The sequence below is a fragment of the Physeter macrocephalus genome, chromosome 19 (assembly GCF_002837175.3).
Source record: "Physeter macrocephalus isolate SW-GA chromosome 19, ASM283717v5, whole genome shotgun sequence".
In the NCBI taxonomy this organism is placed as follows: Eukaryota; Metazoa; Chordata; class Mammalia; order Artiodactyla; family Physeteridae; genus Physeter; species Physeter macrocephalus.
This window is the reverse complement of record NC_041232.1, coordinates 64,956,326-64,974,415: the sequence shown is the minus strand read 5'-3', so window position 1 is coordinate 64,974,415 and position 18,090 is coordinate 64,956,326. Positions and strand designations below refer to the sequence as shown.

The following is an 18,090-nucleotide window of genomic DNA, read 5'->3' as shown; positions in this document are numbered from 1 at the left end:
TTTTTTTTTTAAGTATTTATTGCAGCCCCCAAGGCGGTGCTAGGCCTTTGGTTGAATTTAAGTTTTAAGGACGTATTATGTAACTTCTTGTCCACAGAACAGTAATAAAATATCAAGCCTAGTCTCATTTGAATAATGTGGAAATAAGTAAAAAGCCCCCTCAGACAGCAGACCAAAGGTAAGGAAGAAATCAAAAACTGCTGCAAGGTAGGCAAGGTCACTTAAACTTCAGAGCTGGAAGAACTCATCTAGTCCAACTCCCTCATTTTACAGATGAGGCAACTGAGGCCCAAAGAAGGTAAATGACTTGCCCAAGGTCATACATCAAATTAGTGGCAGAGCACAAACTAGAGAGTGCAACTGTCTGGCCCCAGCCCAGAGCCACTACTAGTTTCAGGTTGATCAAGAACACTAGTTCTGAGACCTATTGAGAAAGCATCTGAAATAAACTGAAAATTATCCGCATCTATAGAGAGAAATGATTGTCTTCGTTTTCTCCTTAGTTCTTCCTACATTTAAAAAAAAAAAAAAAGATGATGATGAAAGGAAAAGAAAAAAAGGTTCATTTTACTCATTCAAGTCTGATGTTAAAATCCCTGAAAACATCAGCAATCACTTTAGCTACTCCTTGGGGCAGGATATCAGACCCTCAATTCTCATAAAGGCACCTAAAGGTCAAAAATATCTGTAGAGGAGGAAGGCCAGAAGATAGGACTCAAAAAGGGGACACCAAAACAAAACAAAAATGACCCCCTCATTTTCCAAGGTTTTTGTTTTTTTGCTGTTCTTTTTTTTTTCTTTTTTCTTTTTTTGCTGGTGTCCTCTAGGCAATGGTATTGCCTCTGGCTACTGATGCTAACTTAGTAACCAACCCTTGTAACCCCAGTTTTTGTTTGAGCAGCATTCAAGTGGAAGCAACAAAACCTTTCAAAGGGGAAAATTATGAATATGACTCATTTCTCTCTATCTCAACTACCTGAAACGCAGCAAGAATCCGGAAGCACACTAAGCAGTCAAACTGATATCAAATGCCAAAGCAGTGAAGTTCTTTTCAATACTTTATAGGAAACTTCCTTGGGTCCTGTGTCCCAGTTTGCCCTGGTGTTTTAAAGAAAGTTCTAATAAGTATGGTTATCTGGCTTCCTTGCCCAGTCGGGAAAATGAATCAGAAAGGGAAGAAGGAACTAAGGGGGGGTATACTAGTAACACACAGGAAGTGGTTGCTGTCATTAAAGGGCCGAGGGGAGTATAACAAAACCAAACATTCCAAACCATAGGAGTCTGCAACCATTTAGCGCAGGTAAAACAGTCCCTCATGTCTTAGCAGCCTCTGAAGTCTACAAGACAGGAGGCACAAAAGAAACACTGTATCTAGTATGTTCTCTAATATACATATCAAATAACTCCACCCAAAAAAATGGCCAAAGTAAAAAAAGTTTTACTGCTTAAATAAGGCAAGTTTGGATTATGCAGAAAATTCCATTCCACAGTGATACCAGATAAATAAGATAAACAACCTAGCAACACTGGGACAAGTGCTTACAGACAAGGCTGGGCCTGAGGATGCTATGAATAAGGCCACTAACTTTTTACATCCTTCCTGATATATCTTAGGAGAAAAGAAATTATCTAGTTGTGAGGAAAAAATAGAAAGGTTGCACACAAGATTCTCATATCCCATCTTCAATAATCTTGCAAAGGAGGACTTAGGTGATTATTTACAGATAGCTATCCCGCAACAATGGGTTCTGCCTTTAGGAAGGAAAAAAAAAAAAGCATTTCTTCTATCTGCTAGTCTTAGCCAAACCCCATCCACAAAAGAGCTGTTAACTGACTTTACAGGTAATTGCTTTCATATACTCATTTACCCCAATAACCTAAAATTCACCATTTTCCCAATCTGCTATTATTAAATGCCAGTAAAATGACTCAATGATGGAGGGAGCAACCTACAGAAACTATCAACAAAAAGGATTCTGCCTTACTGAGAATAAAACTTCTTCTTCCAAAAGGCTCTCAAAGAGGTTCTGAACTAATCTGATTTTGCATAATAGCTAGTAACTACTAACTAGTTACCACCAAACCAGGAATCGAAACACTTCACCATATATTCTTTAACCTCCACATATACTTAAGGAGCACCATGGAACATGTAAAATTTCCCTTCTTCAGATGGGCATGGTCAAAAAGACAACTGCAATAAACTTTTGAAATAAGATTTATCATCTGGAAGACAGGACATTTTATTTTGCCTTCAATTTTCTATTACAAATACCCCCTCTCTACACTACACCCTTCCACACGAAAGTGGATTTTTAACTTTGAAACACAACACAGCTCATATGTGTTCAGTTTATTTGGGTATTCTGAGTATGGTTATCCCTAAGCCAGGTCACTCAACCTGTAAACCTACAATGTTTACAGGAGGAATGGAACAGGCAACCTATTTGCCTGTTAGGTCAATACAAACGAGCCATGCTTCTAGAAAAACAAGGTTATATGGCAGTGATTTATTATCATTATCTTTGTATACCAGGGGTAGTATACTATAAAAAATGACAGACTATATCCCACAGAAGAATCTACTCCCTGGAAAATAAAGGCAACACCATTTTGGATTTATGGATTTCCCTTTGATAATGCACTGAAAGGCACTAGACAAAAGTGGAATGGGCCTCATACTGGATTGATTATAAAGGTACAAACCTGGTTCATCTCTCTCTCGGCTTCCACTGAAATTCAATATTCTGAGAGTCTCTGAGGTATGAACTAGCTAGAGAATACCCACCCAGAACCATATACCCAGAGCAATCAGATTCCAAGAACTGTGGACACTATTCTACTCTTAAAATAGCCATAAAATCTTAAACACTGTGATTCTTTTAGTCTTACTCATCAAAGATGACTACCTCTAAGAAACGTAAATACTGTTCAACAACTAAGCCCTCAGAAATAACTGATTATAATACACTAGATGTTTTCTCAAAAGCATGTGACTGAACCTAGGCACAAGTATAAAGCAATTAATAACTAGAAGTACTTCTATGTACTTGTCGTATTTTTATGGCTCTTTGCAAAAAGAAACCAAAGTGGGTGGCTTGGCCTGAAAGACAGACTACTTAGAAAATATTTTCCACAATACTTTCCCTAGATGATTAAACATGTAAACCTTCTTTAAAGTAGAATAGGAGGCAATGGATTATATCATAGCATGCTTATGGTTCTAATCAAATAACCTCGATTTTTAAAATCTGTTATTCTAAAACTCTCTCCTCTTGCTCCTATTCTTCATTCACAATAAAATAGACCTAAGTCAAAAATTTCTAGAGAATGAAGATACCTTTTAAAAAATCTGCCAATAAAATGTAAAATCACCAAACTTTACAGATTAAGATTAGGTCTTTAACAGAAGTATCTGTAAGTACTCAAGAGTATAAATGAGTTGGTAGAAATGTTATTTTAAAAAACAAAATACAAGTAGCTTGGATCAAGATATGTTTAAATCACAGCAATAAGCAAACTCAGTGGTTTCTAGGATGGTCTTACTAAGAAGACCTAAGCAAAGAAGTAGAAGATTTGTTGATTTAAGTTGATATAAAGATGACTATCATGCATTAAGTGTTTCTCATGTCTCAAACTTGTAACACACCTGAAATAATCTTATTACACTTAGAAAGGCCCTCCATGAAGAAAGCAAAAACATCTGAAAGATAATCCTTGATTTATTTCACACTATTTATCCTGTAGACAACCTATTTATCTTACAGACAATCAGGCCTAGTTTTGCTACAGTAAAATAAAAGTTAAAAAAATAACCAACCCTACACTTGATACATAATGTCCATAGGGAAGTCCTGGTAGAGTGGGAGAAGAAAACCAAAGCTGCCCAAGTACTGGCTGTTTGCCTGTCATTTAGTAGAAGGTGTCTCGCCACTAAGGTTGGACTCAAAAGTGCAAAAGAAAAAAAACTTAAAAATCAAACCTAGAATTCAACTTTGCATGTTGAGATTCAGTTTTATTTATGCTACTAGCTAAGTAAAAAGCATACATATTGTATCTGTGGTACAGTCAATACATTTGCAACTTTTCTACTTAAATTCTCTATACAAAGTCACTGCCAATTGATATGATCATTGATGGCAAAGGGCTTAGAATAACCAAAAGATATAAAAAAGTTTGCAGTCTTGCCCCAAGATACAAAAACTGAATTTTAAACAATGTCATAACACACATGATTTAAACAGTATACGAAAAAAAAGTCACACATCAAATCAAGTACAAAAATATCCAAACTACCTATTATGAACGGTAATGTTTCCCTTATTCTGCACTGTATTTAACACAGAATTTAGCAGTTTCCAAAATATTCATTATTTAGTTTAAGCACTGCCACCTTTGCAGAACGGTAAGATATTAGATGGAGTGACACTGCTTTTAGTGTTTTTAAAAATACAAAACCTTTCCCTATGTTAATGAAGGAAAGAAATTCCTCCTCTAGGCTTCTTAGTAACCAACCCTGTGCCTAGAAATATAGAATACATTTACTGTTTAACAGGGCTAAAGTAGATTTCGTGATAAATAGTTATCCAACAAAGATAACAAATGTAATTTTAAATGATATTCCTTTGGTAATTTTAAGGAATTCTCAATATACAGAGATTAGTGTTTTGCCTTGGCAAAAGAAAAATTGAAGTCGCAAGACAATCTGAATTGAAATCATCTTCACTAGTTTAACTTGAAAAAAACATTTGCATAAAAGGTTATAATACATTACTATCTTCTTTTTTAAACACAGAGTAAAGTTGCTCTTGGTAAAATTAACTCACCCACATGGCACAATATTTTGGAGTAAAGTATGTTCAACAATAACAACTCACACACCAGATAACATAGGTGAATTAACTTTGAGAACTTCTCTGCCTTTAAAATCAGCAATATTGAATTTATTCTGTAGAATAACACACATATCAATGTTCTGCATATAAAAGGCTCTGAAACATTTTAAAGGGCTAAATTTTCCAGCACTGGAATGATTCCTTCATACGTAACTGGTGAAGATTTAATAAGAATGTGTTTTTCCTGATCTTCAAGCTCTGAGCCATGCCTGAAAAGTTCTAAATAGGAAAAAAAAATTGTTTTAATCCAGTTTCTGTCTGCTAGGAGCAAGGCAGCAAACACATTTTTCAACCCCTTATGAAAAGATAAAGCAGAACAAAAGTGAAATATATCTTCAGATTATAAACAGGATTGCATTTTATAGTCCACCATCCTGATAATGTTAAGGGCCCAACATTAAGTTAAAAGACCTCAGTCTAAAGGCTGTGGGTCGGCAATAGGCATGGTGTGAAGTACTTCATCTAGGAGCTGGAGGGCCCGGTGTAAGTGAATCTCAATCCAGCAAGGTGTTTCCTTGATGCTCTGTCTTGGGTAGTCAGGCCCCCAGCCTTTCACAAAACTCATCCTGAGTATGCATAAACGACGAAGGTCATCAACACCAATTCCAGCAGCAGCTGACAAACCTAACAGAAAAGATTTGGATGACGTCAGAGGGACAGCTGATCTCTTCTCATCCTCCCTAAATCTTATATTAATAAGGTGATCAGCTTTCTTTACTTCATTCTCCCCAGCATATAACTTCTCTGTCAAGGTGCCAAAAAGTAAGTGTAGATCTATACTTTATCAACAGGGACTGAAAACTTTTGGTTAAGACCATCTATATTCCACATGGGTCTTCTAGCTACCATCAATTATGAATTACCACAATCCACCAACACCCCACCTGTTTTTCCTCTTTAGAAGTGGAGGTGAAGGAATAAAAAACAATTTGTTTTTAAGAGGTAGTGCATGTCTACAGGTTGGTTCTAAGAACCTTACTGTCTGTCTAAACAGTCTAGTTCAGAGTAAGACATGACTAATAATGAGACAGTTAACAGTCCTGGTTCCACTAAGACTTCTTGGATGGCCCAGATGATGTCTGTCTCTCAGTTTCACAATGTAACAGAAATAATATGTAATTACTCAACAGGGGGCAGTAGATGAGAATGAAAAATTTAATAATAGTTCTGGATTCTTTAAAAAGCATGTTTATAACGTCAAAACTAGCAAATTAATGGTTTAGATGCCCAAATCTTTTAAAAAATAAAATTTTCTAAATGAGTATGCCTTATCTACCTCTAAATTGTAAACTCCTGAACATAAGTCACAACGGAGACTCTGCATCTAATTTTCCAGTCAGAACATACAGTCATATAGTCAATCTGCATTCATCAATATTACAATGAAACTAATGGGAGGAATTTGTATGTACTGTAGAGAAACCTGCAGGGCCACTGCAGTTTTCTTAGCCAGTGTGATTTGCTTACCACACTGAAGAGGTTAAGAACAGGGGTTGAATGAATCACTAGTTATGCCTTCAGACGTGGAAGATGGGTGCCACGTGTTTCCATCATAAAAGTCTATAGTCAGGAGTTTAACTCTGCAGTAAAAAATTCCCCATCAGTGTGAAACCTGGCACACAGTTCAATTTTACCCTAAAATTAAAAAAAAGTCTACAAGTTACCAAAATACCACCCTCACTTAGTTTTCTCTCCATGCTTAGCATACTTAAGAAAAAACTGGAGAGGTGCCTAACTCTGAAACTGAAATATGCTTTCCTTCTAGAATAAAGCAAAGCATATCGGTGATCTCAACCCACCCTGGCTGGTGAGGCAAGAATTAAAAGCATCAGCAAAAAAAAGGGGAGACTGATCAATATAAAATAATAACCCCTTTTCTCCTTTATCCCATACTCCCTTTTTTGATACAAAAAGAATGAACACAGGGTCCTAGACAAAGGGCAACTATTACAGAAGAACAGTTCTCTCTTTTTTTTGTTGTTTACAAATTCAAAAATGTTATCCCAGTAAAAAGAACTTTAATTTCTATTATTGCTTAAAGTAACTAATCAACTGAGTCAATCGAGATAAAACGCCAACTATTACACTTTAAAAAAAAAAATCAAAAGTATACTTACTGATAGCTGGGGCTATTCCACCTACTGATCCGGGGCCAGGGATGTTTCCTGCCACGGCTGCTGCCTGGGCAGCTGCTGCAGCTTGTGCAGTAGCTGCCTGTTGCTGCATCTGACGATGACACTGACGCAAATCAAAGACCTTAAAAAAAAGTATAAGTCTCATGCCATGAGTCCAGCAGAAAATATTCCATACATCAAAAACCAATGCACAATTTATTTAAAACTCATAGCTTGATTTAGCTCTCAGAATTAAACAATTCAAAATTTTAATTTTTTATGTATATGTAGTTCTTAGGAAAGGTGGCTTGAAGCTCACCAAGAGGCACATTTCACTATGAGGACAGCTTTGGCTGCCACAGCTCTCTGTATCCTTTATCTAGAGTTCAGTGAGGGGCAGCCATTATTGTCCTTGTGAAAAACTACACCATCGTGTAAAATGAACAGTTAAGAAATCATCCGTCCCTTTCATAACCAAATTGCTGAGAGTTTTCTTTAGGCTGAATCGATGGCCTAGGTCATATGGCCAACTTCTTTTCTTTATCATTCTAACTATTTGGAGGAGTGAATAAAAGGCACTGTCACTATATAAGAAAACAACTACATTTCTCAGAGATGCACACTTTAATCCATAGGAGCAAAATAACATGATATTTAGGACTTGTTTTAAAATACTTTAGAAACAGAGGAAAAAGAATAGATCAAGTAAATGTAAAATCTTAACAACTACTGAATCTCAGTGATAGATACATGGGATTTCATTAATTAGTTTCTCATTACTTTCTGTATGCTCGTGATTAAAAAAAAATGCTTAGCTTTGAATCCTATCACTGATACCTGCTACCTACATGGGTTAAATTTCTTAACCTCCTGAGGCCTCAATTTTCTTATCTATAAAATGGGAATGCTAAGTGTACATGCTTTTTTATAACGTTGTTATAAACTTGGCATAGCATACAGTAAGCTGTCAATAAATGTTACTTATTATATTTTATTTTATTTTTGGCCTCCCATGTAGCCATTGACCTTTCAGGATAAGTTAAGGAGTTCATAAGTAATTTCAATGTTCTTTATCAGCCATGCCAAGGGCTGGCATTTTTTAAAGCACTGGAAGATTACACAAGCAGAGTGATCATCTTAGAAGTTGTAGGAAAGGAAAACAAGGACAGAGTAGAAGCAAGACTGCTCAATGCACTTTTTTTATATCATTTAAATTTCTGAACCGTGTGACTGTATTTCTTTGTCAAGAGTAAATTACATTAAAAAAATCCTTCTAGTATGCACAAAACCCAAATATAAGAAAGCATAATTATCCTTGACAATAAAAGAAACCAAAGAATGCATAACATAGTACTTTATCAGATAAACAACAGGTTTGGAACCCAAACCATTAGTTTTCAGATGCCTGAAAAAATTCTGTCTTTAGCCATGGTATTTACATGAAACACAAGAGCATACAACAACAATAAACAGGAGAACCCTCTCCAAATAGCAAACCACATTCCTATTTACTTATTTCTCTACTCAATGCCAATCTTCCAGCATCAGTGACGGACAAAACTTAGACTATCCCATTCTCTGCAGAGACAGAAATTTGTCACATATAGATGTATTTATTACCTGACCAAACTATCAGTCCTAAAAGGCTTCAGAAAAGAAAGCATGACACAGTCAGGTCTGGAAATCAGAAATCCCACAATGCTCAGAACAAAAACCACTGTTTTTTCAAGATTCCCAAGAGTCCATTAGATTCTGAAATTTTCCACTGGGCTCTCTGACCTCTTAGAAGGCATCACCTAGAACAACAGTACAAAGTGGGACTCAAATATTTGAAACGCCAAATAGCTCTACAACCACTTTCTTTTTTTTTAAAGAAAGAAACTAACAAACCTTATTTTTTAGAGCAGTTTTAGGCTCACAATAAAACTGGGGTAAAGCGAGCTCTGCCTCTCCACTCAAGCACAGCCTCCTCCACCGTCAACGCCCCACACCACAGTGGTGCCCCTGCTACATCGATGAACCTACCCTGACACACCGTTATCACCCCAAATCATAGGCTACATTAGGGTTCACTCCTGGTTTTATAATTCTATGAGTTTAGACAAATGTATAACGACATGTATCCAACGTTGTAGTGCCATACAGAGTATTTTCACTGCCCTAAAAATCCTCTGCACATTGCCTATGAGTTCTTCCCTCCTCTCTATCCCTGGAAACCACTCATCTTCTTACCGTCTCCATAGTTTTACCTTTTCCAGAATGTCACAGTTGGAGTCATACAACGTGTATGTAGCCTTTTCAGATTGGCTTCTTTCACTTAGTAATATGCATTTTAGGTTCCTCCATGTCTTTTCATGACTTAATAGCTCATTTCTTTTTAGTGCTGAATAACATTCCACTCTGTGGATGTACCAGTTTATTTACCCATTCACCTACTGAAGGACATGCTGGTTGCTTCTAAGTTTTTGGCAGCTGTGAATAAAGCTGCTGTGAATAAAGCTGCTGTAAACATCCATGTGTAGGTTTTCGTGTGGACATATGTTTTCAAATCATTTGGGAAGATATTAAGGAGTGTGACTGATGGATCATATGGTTAGAATACATTTAGCTATGTGAGAAACTACCGAACTGCTTTCCAAAAGTGTCTGTACCATTTTGCATTTCCACCAGTAATGAATGAGAGTTCCTGTTGCTCCACATCCTGGTCGGCATTTGGTTTTGTCAGTATTTTGGATTTTAGCCATTTTACTACTATGTAGTGGTATCTCACTGTTGTTTTAATTCACAATTCCCTAATGACATATGAATTTGAACATCTATTCATATGCTTACTTGCTATCAATGTCTCCTCTTCACTGAAGCATCTATTCAGCTCTTTTGCCCACTTTTTAATCAGGTTGTTTTCTTACTGTTGAGTTTTAAGTGTTTTCTATATTTTCGATAACAGTCCTTTATCAGATGTGTCTTCTGCAAATATATTCTCCCAGTCTGTGGCTAATCATCTCATTCTCTTGACAATGTCCTTCGTAGAGCAGACATTTTTAATTTTAATGAAGTCCAGCCTATCAACTGTTTCTTTCATGGATCCTGCCTTTGATGTTGTATCTAAAAAGGCATTGCCATACCCAAGGTCATCTCCTATGTTATCCTCTAACAGTTTTATTTTTTACATTTAGGTCTTTACAACCACTTAAAAAAAATTTTGTTTTAACCATCATTAACCTAGTATGGCCCGGGAGGAGGGAATACAGCTTACTTATAAATTCCCAGGGTTCAAATATGTTGCCAATATATCCCCACCTCTACCATGAGTTATTAAAAATAACCAAGAGATATTCACACATAGGTTCTTTACAATATGTTATAAACAATCATAATTACGATTGTCTTAATCTAAATCTATGCTAACACCAGCACATATTAACCATAATGATGAAATTTTAAAACTTTTATCTGCAGATGTAGTAAAAATGATTCATTAAGCACCTCAGCAAACCTTCTTTCCACATGGGTTATTTATGTAATTACAGCACCCACACCAAAAGACATAATTATTGGCTATACTGCTAACTAAAACTCAGGCTGCCTCCTCACTGTATACTGTCTATACCGTAATAGGTTTCATCTGTTATAATGCATAGTAAAATTAAGGCTTTCATTGAAATGCAACCATCTTCCTTTCAAAATTTGACTCAGTTGTTGATAAAAACAATTCAAAGTAACCAAAGGTTTTAAATATTCTTTTTGGCTCAGATCCAAAACATATTTCTGATCACCACCCCTGGGCTAATCAACAATTTACCTCTGATTTCATTTTAAACACATTTCCTGTGGTTACTCTCATATAAGTTTATTACAAACCTATTATTTAACAAACGTTAAGTGTCTTATAAAGATCACTGTCAACATCTTCAGGATATTCTCTTTCAACCAGGAGTCAAATTTTGGCATTCTTCTTTATAAGGCTCAATTACAGTACTCTGTTTAAATCAACACCAAGAAATAGTAATCCAGAAAGAGAAACAGATAATTGTGTCGGTGGTATACTGGGCATCTGAATAAGACTGCTTTAGGGACTTGCTAAGTAATCTGACCCGGAGGTAAGAATCATGATATATAGTAACTGAAAATAAATTTAAGTGGGATCATAATAACCTTCAACCTAGTCCAGCTGTGGTTTAGAAACACAGCCAGCCCCCTGTCCCTAACATATATGTGTTCAAAAACAAACCTGACTCATCATTATAAGAGAAATGCATATCAAAAACCACCACAATGAGATACCACTTCACACCCTCTAGGATGGCTAAAATCAGAAAGACAGATAACAACAAGTATTCGTGAGGCTGTAGAGAAATCAGAAACTTCATACACTGCTGCTGTAAAATGCTACAGCCACTTTGGGAAACTGTTTGGCAGTCCCTTAAAAAGTTTCACATAGAGTTACTCTATGATCCAGCAATTCCACTCCTTGGTATATGCAAGAGAAATGAAGACATATGTTCGCACAAAAATCTGTACATGAATGTTCATAGCGGTATTATTCATAATACAGCCAAACAGTAGAAACTCGTATGTCCATCAACTGATGAATGGATAAACAAAATGTGGTATATGAAATATTATTCAGCCCTAAAAGGAATGAAGTACAGATATATGCTACATGGATGAAGCTTGAAAACATTATGCTTAGTGAAAGAAGTCACAAAAGACCACATTATATGATTCCATTTATAAAAATTGTTCAGAGTAGGCAAATCTATAGAGAGAAAAAGTAGATTAGTGGTTGTCTAGAGCTGGGAGAAATGGGGTGTTGGGAGGTAACAGATAAAGAGTACAAGGTTTCTTTCTGGGGTGAAGAAAATGTTCTAAAATTGATTGTGGTGATGGTTGCACAACTCTGTGAATATACTAAAAATCACTCAATTGTACTCTTTTAAGGGTGAATTATATGGTATGTGAATTCTCAGTATCTCAATAAAGCTCTTAAAAAACCTGAGTGTCTACTGCTTAAGCAACACAAACAAAACACATCTTACTTTTGAAAGAAAAAGAGCAATGCCACTTAAAGAGAATTCAAACATTTGCTCCATTTAAAGCTTGTAAAATGCCATTTTGTTACATCAGATTTTCATAAATATAAGGTGACTGCTATATCATGAGAAGCAGGAAAAAAAAATCAACATCTTAGGAGAAAAAAAAAATACAATTTAGTCCTAGCTTCTTGGTTTATAAAATGAAAGAATGGTTCTTCAAACCTTTGTTTTCCTCATTTTAACTAAAAAGAAAAAAATGTGTTTGTGTGTATATATGTGTATTGGGGGTAGGGATGGATTCCCCCATGTGGACTCCCCAATGTAAGGGCACTCCTTCCTTCCAAGGGTTCATGTATCATGTATCTGTAGGTAATTCACCCCAGTAACATGATCTCTGGTGAAAATCTACCTGACAACCTAAACTTTAGTACTGTGGCCCAAAAAATTAGTAAATGAAGAAAAGGCCAATGGTTAGATTTAGGATAAACTTGCATCTCTTTCTGGCTAAGAAGAAGACTCTTCTGAAGAACAATATACTTAGTAAACAGAAGTAACTATTTCTAAATCTTAGTTAATACAACAAAAATGGGATGTTTTTTACTCCACTAAAATGTATCACAAGATAGTTATTTATTGTTTAAGGCACAAGTCTGAGATTGCTATAAAAATCTATCCATGACAGTGGTTTATCAAGTGATGACATGTCTCATACCTGGGTGGCTTTTCAAGGACCATTTGTACCAAAATAGAGATACTACATTATTTGACAATCCTAGAAATTAATTATACAAGATTCCACATTTTTTAAGCTTAAATGTTTTAAATACTACCTCATATCTGTTAAGTTCATAAGTACTGTCTGGCACAAAGTATATATTCAACACTGTAGTCCTCTGTCCAATTCACTTCTAATTGCACAAGTAATCCAGAGACTTGTAGTCAAGATGGATGCATAGTTATGCATAATCACCTTCTCTCTCTGCTCCAAACATATACAAAGGCTAGAAAAACTCTTAAAAATAGATATCTTCCAAGCCAATCATAAAATTCATGTGGAAATCCAAGGGGCTGGCAATAGCCAAAATAATCCTGAAAAATAACAAAGTTGGAGAGCTCACACTCCCCAATTTCAAAACTTCCTACAAAACTATAGCAATCAAGAAAGGGTAGTACTGTCACAAGGACAGATATATACAGCAATGAAATAGAATTGATGGCCCAGAAAAAAAATCTTTATCACTTAAGGTCAATTGAGTTTTCAACAGGGTGTCAAGATAATTCAATAAGGGAAAGAACAGTCTTTTGAACAAATGGTTGCTGGAACAACTGGTTCTCATACAAAAGAACAAAGTGGGATCCTTTCCCTACACCATACACAAAAATTCACCAAAATGGATCATAGACCTAAATGTAAGACCTAAAAGTATAAAACGCTTAGAAGAAAACATAGGCATAAATCTTCATGACCTTGCCTTAGGCAATGGTTTCTTAGATATGACACCAAAAGCACAAGCAACCAAAGAATAGATAGACTATACCAAATTTTAAAACTTTTGTGCTGCAAATCATTATCATGCAAAAAGTGAAAGATGAGCCAAAGAATGGAAGAAAATATTTGCAAATCATGTATCTGATAAAGGACTGATACCCAGAATATATAAAGAACGCTTACAACAATAAGAAGACTAAAAAACCCAATTAAAAAAATGGGAAAAGATCTGAACAGACATTTCTCCAAAGAAGATACACAAATGGCCAATAAACACACAAAAAGAAGTTCAACATTATTAGCCATTAAGGAAATGCAAATCAAAACCACAATGAGGCAGACACCACTTCATATCCACTAGGATGGCTAAAACAAAAAAGGCAGATAATAACAAGTGTTGGTGAGACTACAGGGAAACAGAAACCCTCCACATACATTGCTGGTGGAAATGTAAAACAGCACTGCCATTCTGGAGAACAGTAGTCTGGCAGTCCCTCAAAAAGTCAGACACAGAGTTATCTTATGATCCAGCAACTCCACTCCTAGGCATATATCCAAGAAAATGAAAAAAATACATCTACCTAAAAACTTGTACATGACTATTCATAGCAGCATTATTCATAATAGCCAAAAAGTAGACACAACTCATGTCCATTAACTTATGATGGATAAACAAAATCCACACTGGAGAGCAAGGACGAAAGACAGAAGGTACTTGGGGTACCAGCACCAAACAGGTGTAGAGGACAGGAATTTGACTTCTCAGAGTGATATGGAAAGAGAAAACAAGGCTCTCCGAGGGCTGTAACTGGGCACCTGCCCAAAATCAAGTGCTGGTAAAACAGTTTGACAGTTAATTCAGAAATGCAACTAGGAATAAAATTCTTGTCCATGGCATAGGTAAGCATCAGAGAAATCTATGCAACAGGAATTAGGCCCTGAGCATATGTGGGGATTGGAACTCAATTTCCTCTACCTTCTAAATATAAGAATTGGTCCTGAGATGTGGATCCCAGGGTGCCAGACTAAGGCAAAACTGCTCTACAGGGAGAAGCAATGACAGGAAGGAAAAAATAAAAAATAAAATCTCTTGAGACAAACTTGCCAACAAATATTAAATAGACTACAAAGCATACAAGGAAACAGCACCACTTAAAAATAATAACAAAGCACAAATAAGCAAAATTCCTCGTGGAAAAATTAGAAAGCACAAATAAATATAATTCTATTTGTGTGCTAAGCAATCTCCTAGGACTAAGTGATGAGGCAGAGTTAATTCCACTAACTTACAATAGCTAATCTTAAAGATGCTGAGGATGACGTTGAAAAATCTGAAATTAGAAATATTTAGGGTATCTAATTACCATCTTCTGCTTTCAAAAACAGTGTATGTTATAAATTAAAATTAAAATAGGTTGAATATGTAATAATTAATGAAAAATACCTCAGGCTTAATTTGTAAAATAATATAGTAAATAAAACTATTTAATGCACAAAATAACTAACCTTAAAAAAAGTGGTACTGAAGAATTTTTCATTTGTCAGTTCTTAATCTGAAAAGCCATACTTTTAGAATTCCCTTCCATAAAATCCTAAAGGTTGGCTAAGATGCAATTTCAGATTCTGAGTTTTACATATTTTATATCAAAGGAAATTTGGAGGTTTCACTCAGTATTTTCAAGAGCCTGTGTATTAACTCTAAAACATTTAACAAATTTGCTAATAAAACAATACGGCATGAATGCATCCACAAAACTAGATAACCAATCATGTCAATAAAAGTCCCCAGGAAATGTGTTTTATATACAAATATAATTTCTGATTATTTAATACATAAAAAGACATTTTTACACTACTCCCACCTCCATCTCAATTCTTTAAACAACAAACAGAGCTTTCCAAGTCTAAAATATTTGAGTGAAATTGCAACTAACCTTTATATATGCACTTGGGTAGATCTTATGAACAGCGTCTCCAGGTGCACGCCCAGCTTCTCTGTCTAAGTAGTAGCTCTGTACAAAGACTGCGTGGTCACTAAGGCACCTGACCCAAACATCACCTTCACCTTTACATTCCAACTGCACACCTTTGCCTATGTGCAACCTTAGGAAGAAAAAGTGAATCACATTTCATTTTGATAAGTATTTAAAAATAAATTTTAGTTCAGATTAGATAGCATACCCAATACTGAAAAATTTTAAAGAATAAAGGACATTATGTAACACCATAACCAAAAGATAGCCACTGTTAACATTTCTGTATGTTTCTTTCTTTTTTTTAGTATCCTACTCATATGTAATAATGATGAACATTCACATAATGCTTATTATGTGTCAGGAACATTCAATATAAATTCTCACTTAACCTTCACAATTCAATTAAAATTAATTTAAAAATTCAGTTAATCACATGAGCCAAATTTTAACTGCTCAACAGCTACATGTGGCTAGAAGTTACTATACTGGACAGCACAGATATAAACCATTTCCTTCATCACAGAAAATTCTATCAGACAGCACTGGCTTAGAGAGTAGATAATTTGCCAAAATCACACAGCTAGGGATAGAGCCAAGATTAGGTGCTTATGCACACACACATTTCCTTAAAGAGTTGAGATCACACAGTACCTAAAATTGTGTATGTTTTCCTGTAATATTTCATCTTAAATATTTACATTTGATTATGTAAACTTTTTATATTTTAATGACTGCATAAAAATGAAAGTGTATTAAAATTTACTTAACCATTTACCTTTTATTATCAGTCTTCCATTATAAATAACACTTGTGGAAACATGTCTTCATTTTATGTTATTTCCTCTCAATAAGTTTGTAGAAATACCACACAATCAGAGGAAATAAAAACTAGTTTTCAAACCGGGTTCCAAAAGGTCTAGTTACTATTCAAAACACAGAAACCTCACTAACTTTTAAAAAAAGACTATATTTTATCATCTTTTAAATAACAAACATCTACAATTAAAATGAAATGCTTACAAATTCTGAATTTTCAAGATGATCTTTATTCTTTTATCTAGATTTGAAAACATAATTTACATTGAAAGATATCTCTGAATAAAAGACAATGCACTATGTTCAATTTTTTAAATTAACTATCTAACTATACAATCAATACCTTGCTCTCTCAATGGCTTCTGTCCTGTGGACATTGGAGAGTTGACCCAAGCAAAAGCGATCTCCTCCAGAAGGGTCTACATAACCATCAACAGTAACAACAGGACAGCTTGAAGGAACCTTAAACGTCTCTCCTACTTGAACATCCATTTCAAAGTAAGCAATGGAACACCAATACTCAGGAGCTATGGGAGATAAATGGGAGAGAACAGCCAATCATGTGAGAAAGATTTAAGGCTTTCACTTTCACTCCATATGACAAAGCTTTTCTTAAAGGGTGAAGGAAGGGGAGAGCACCCAAAAGAATTTATAATGCATTATAAAGTAGGCACTGCCATGTCTTCTACTTTTCAGCTTAGTATCTAACATTCTTGTTAGATACTAACAAGAAAAAAGTCATGTATATTCTCTATGTATAGTATCATGTCATCTGTTAAAAAAAGTCATTTTTAAAATCTGGAATTTGGTTCTTACCTGAAAGTACCCAATCAACAGGGAATTTAAAGACTGGAAATAATTAGAATCATAAATTTTTTTACCATGATGTTTCATCTAACTGCACATATTTTCTTCTATGTAGTCTGAACTTTTTTTTTTTAAAGCACGCTGATTCTAATACGTATTTCAGAGAAGTGTTCCTGAATAACATCAATCTATGGTATATATTTATAGATCCCTAAATGAGAGAGAGGGCATAACCAAGTCAGACATCACAGATGAGAGTCAAGGTTAATTACACTCCAACTACACAGTTTCTATGAACAGGAATTTTCAATTGTCTCTTGGATGAAAGGTCATTTGTCCCATCTGTATTTTTAGTGAAGTCCATTCATGTTAATTACTACAATTTTTTAAATTATTTTTTTACACAGCAGGTTCTTATTAGTCATCCATTTTATATACATCAGTGTCTACATGTCAATCCCAATCTCCCAATTCATCACACCGCTTCCTCCCCGCCCTGCCGCTTTCTCCCCTTGGTGTCCATACGTCTGTTCTCTACATCTGTGCCTCAATTTCTGCCCTGCTAACTGGTTCATCTGTACCATTTTTCTAGGTTCCACATATATGCATTAATATACAATATTTGTTTTTCTCTTTCTGACTTACTTCACTCTGTATGAGTCTCTAGATCCATCCACGTTTCTACAAATGACCCAATTCGTTCCTTTTTATGGCTGAGCAATATTACATTGTATATATGTACCACATCTTCTTTATCCATTCGTCTGTCGATGGGCATTTAGGTTGCTTCCATGACCTGGCTATTGTAAATAGTGCTGCAATGAACATTGGGGTGCATGTGTCTTTTTGAATTATGGTTTTCTCTGGGTATATGCCCAGTAGTGGGATTGCTGGGTCATATGGTAATTCTATTTTTAGTTTTTAAGGAACCCCATACTGTTCTCCATAGTGGCTGTA

General features: G+C 35.3%; 1 protein-coding gene across 3 annotated transcripts in view; it reads right to left on the bottom strand.

Moving 5' to 3' along the window:
* Positions 1-82: 82 nt before the first annotated feature.
* Positions 83-18,090, bottom strand: part of SMAD4 (SMAD family member 4) — a 56,415-nt gene continuing 38,407 nt past the window's right edge. For 2 of the 3 annotated variants that reach the window (XM_024132203.3, XM_007104535.4), the window contains exons 9-12: positions 16,670-16,853; positions 15,469-15,637; positions 7,013-7,151; positions 83-5,519 (exon numbers count right to left, since the gene is read on the bottom strand). In XM_024132203.3, the coding sequence (XP_023987971.1) occupies positions 5,308-5,519; positions 7,013-7,151; positions 15,469-15,637; positions 16,670-16,853 (704 nt within the window). In that variant the 3' untranslated portion in view covers positions 83-5,307. Of the gene's footprint in view, positions 5,520-6,362; positions 6,476-7,012; positions 7,152-15,468; positions 15,638-16,669; positions 16,854-18,090 lie in introns of all 3 variants that reach the window. The other variant, XR_002893098.3, reaches the window with a different exon arrangement.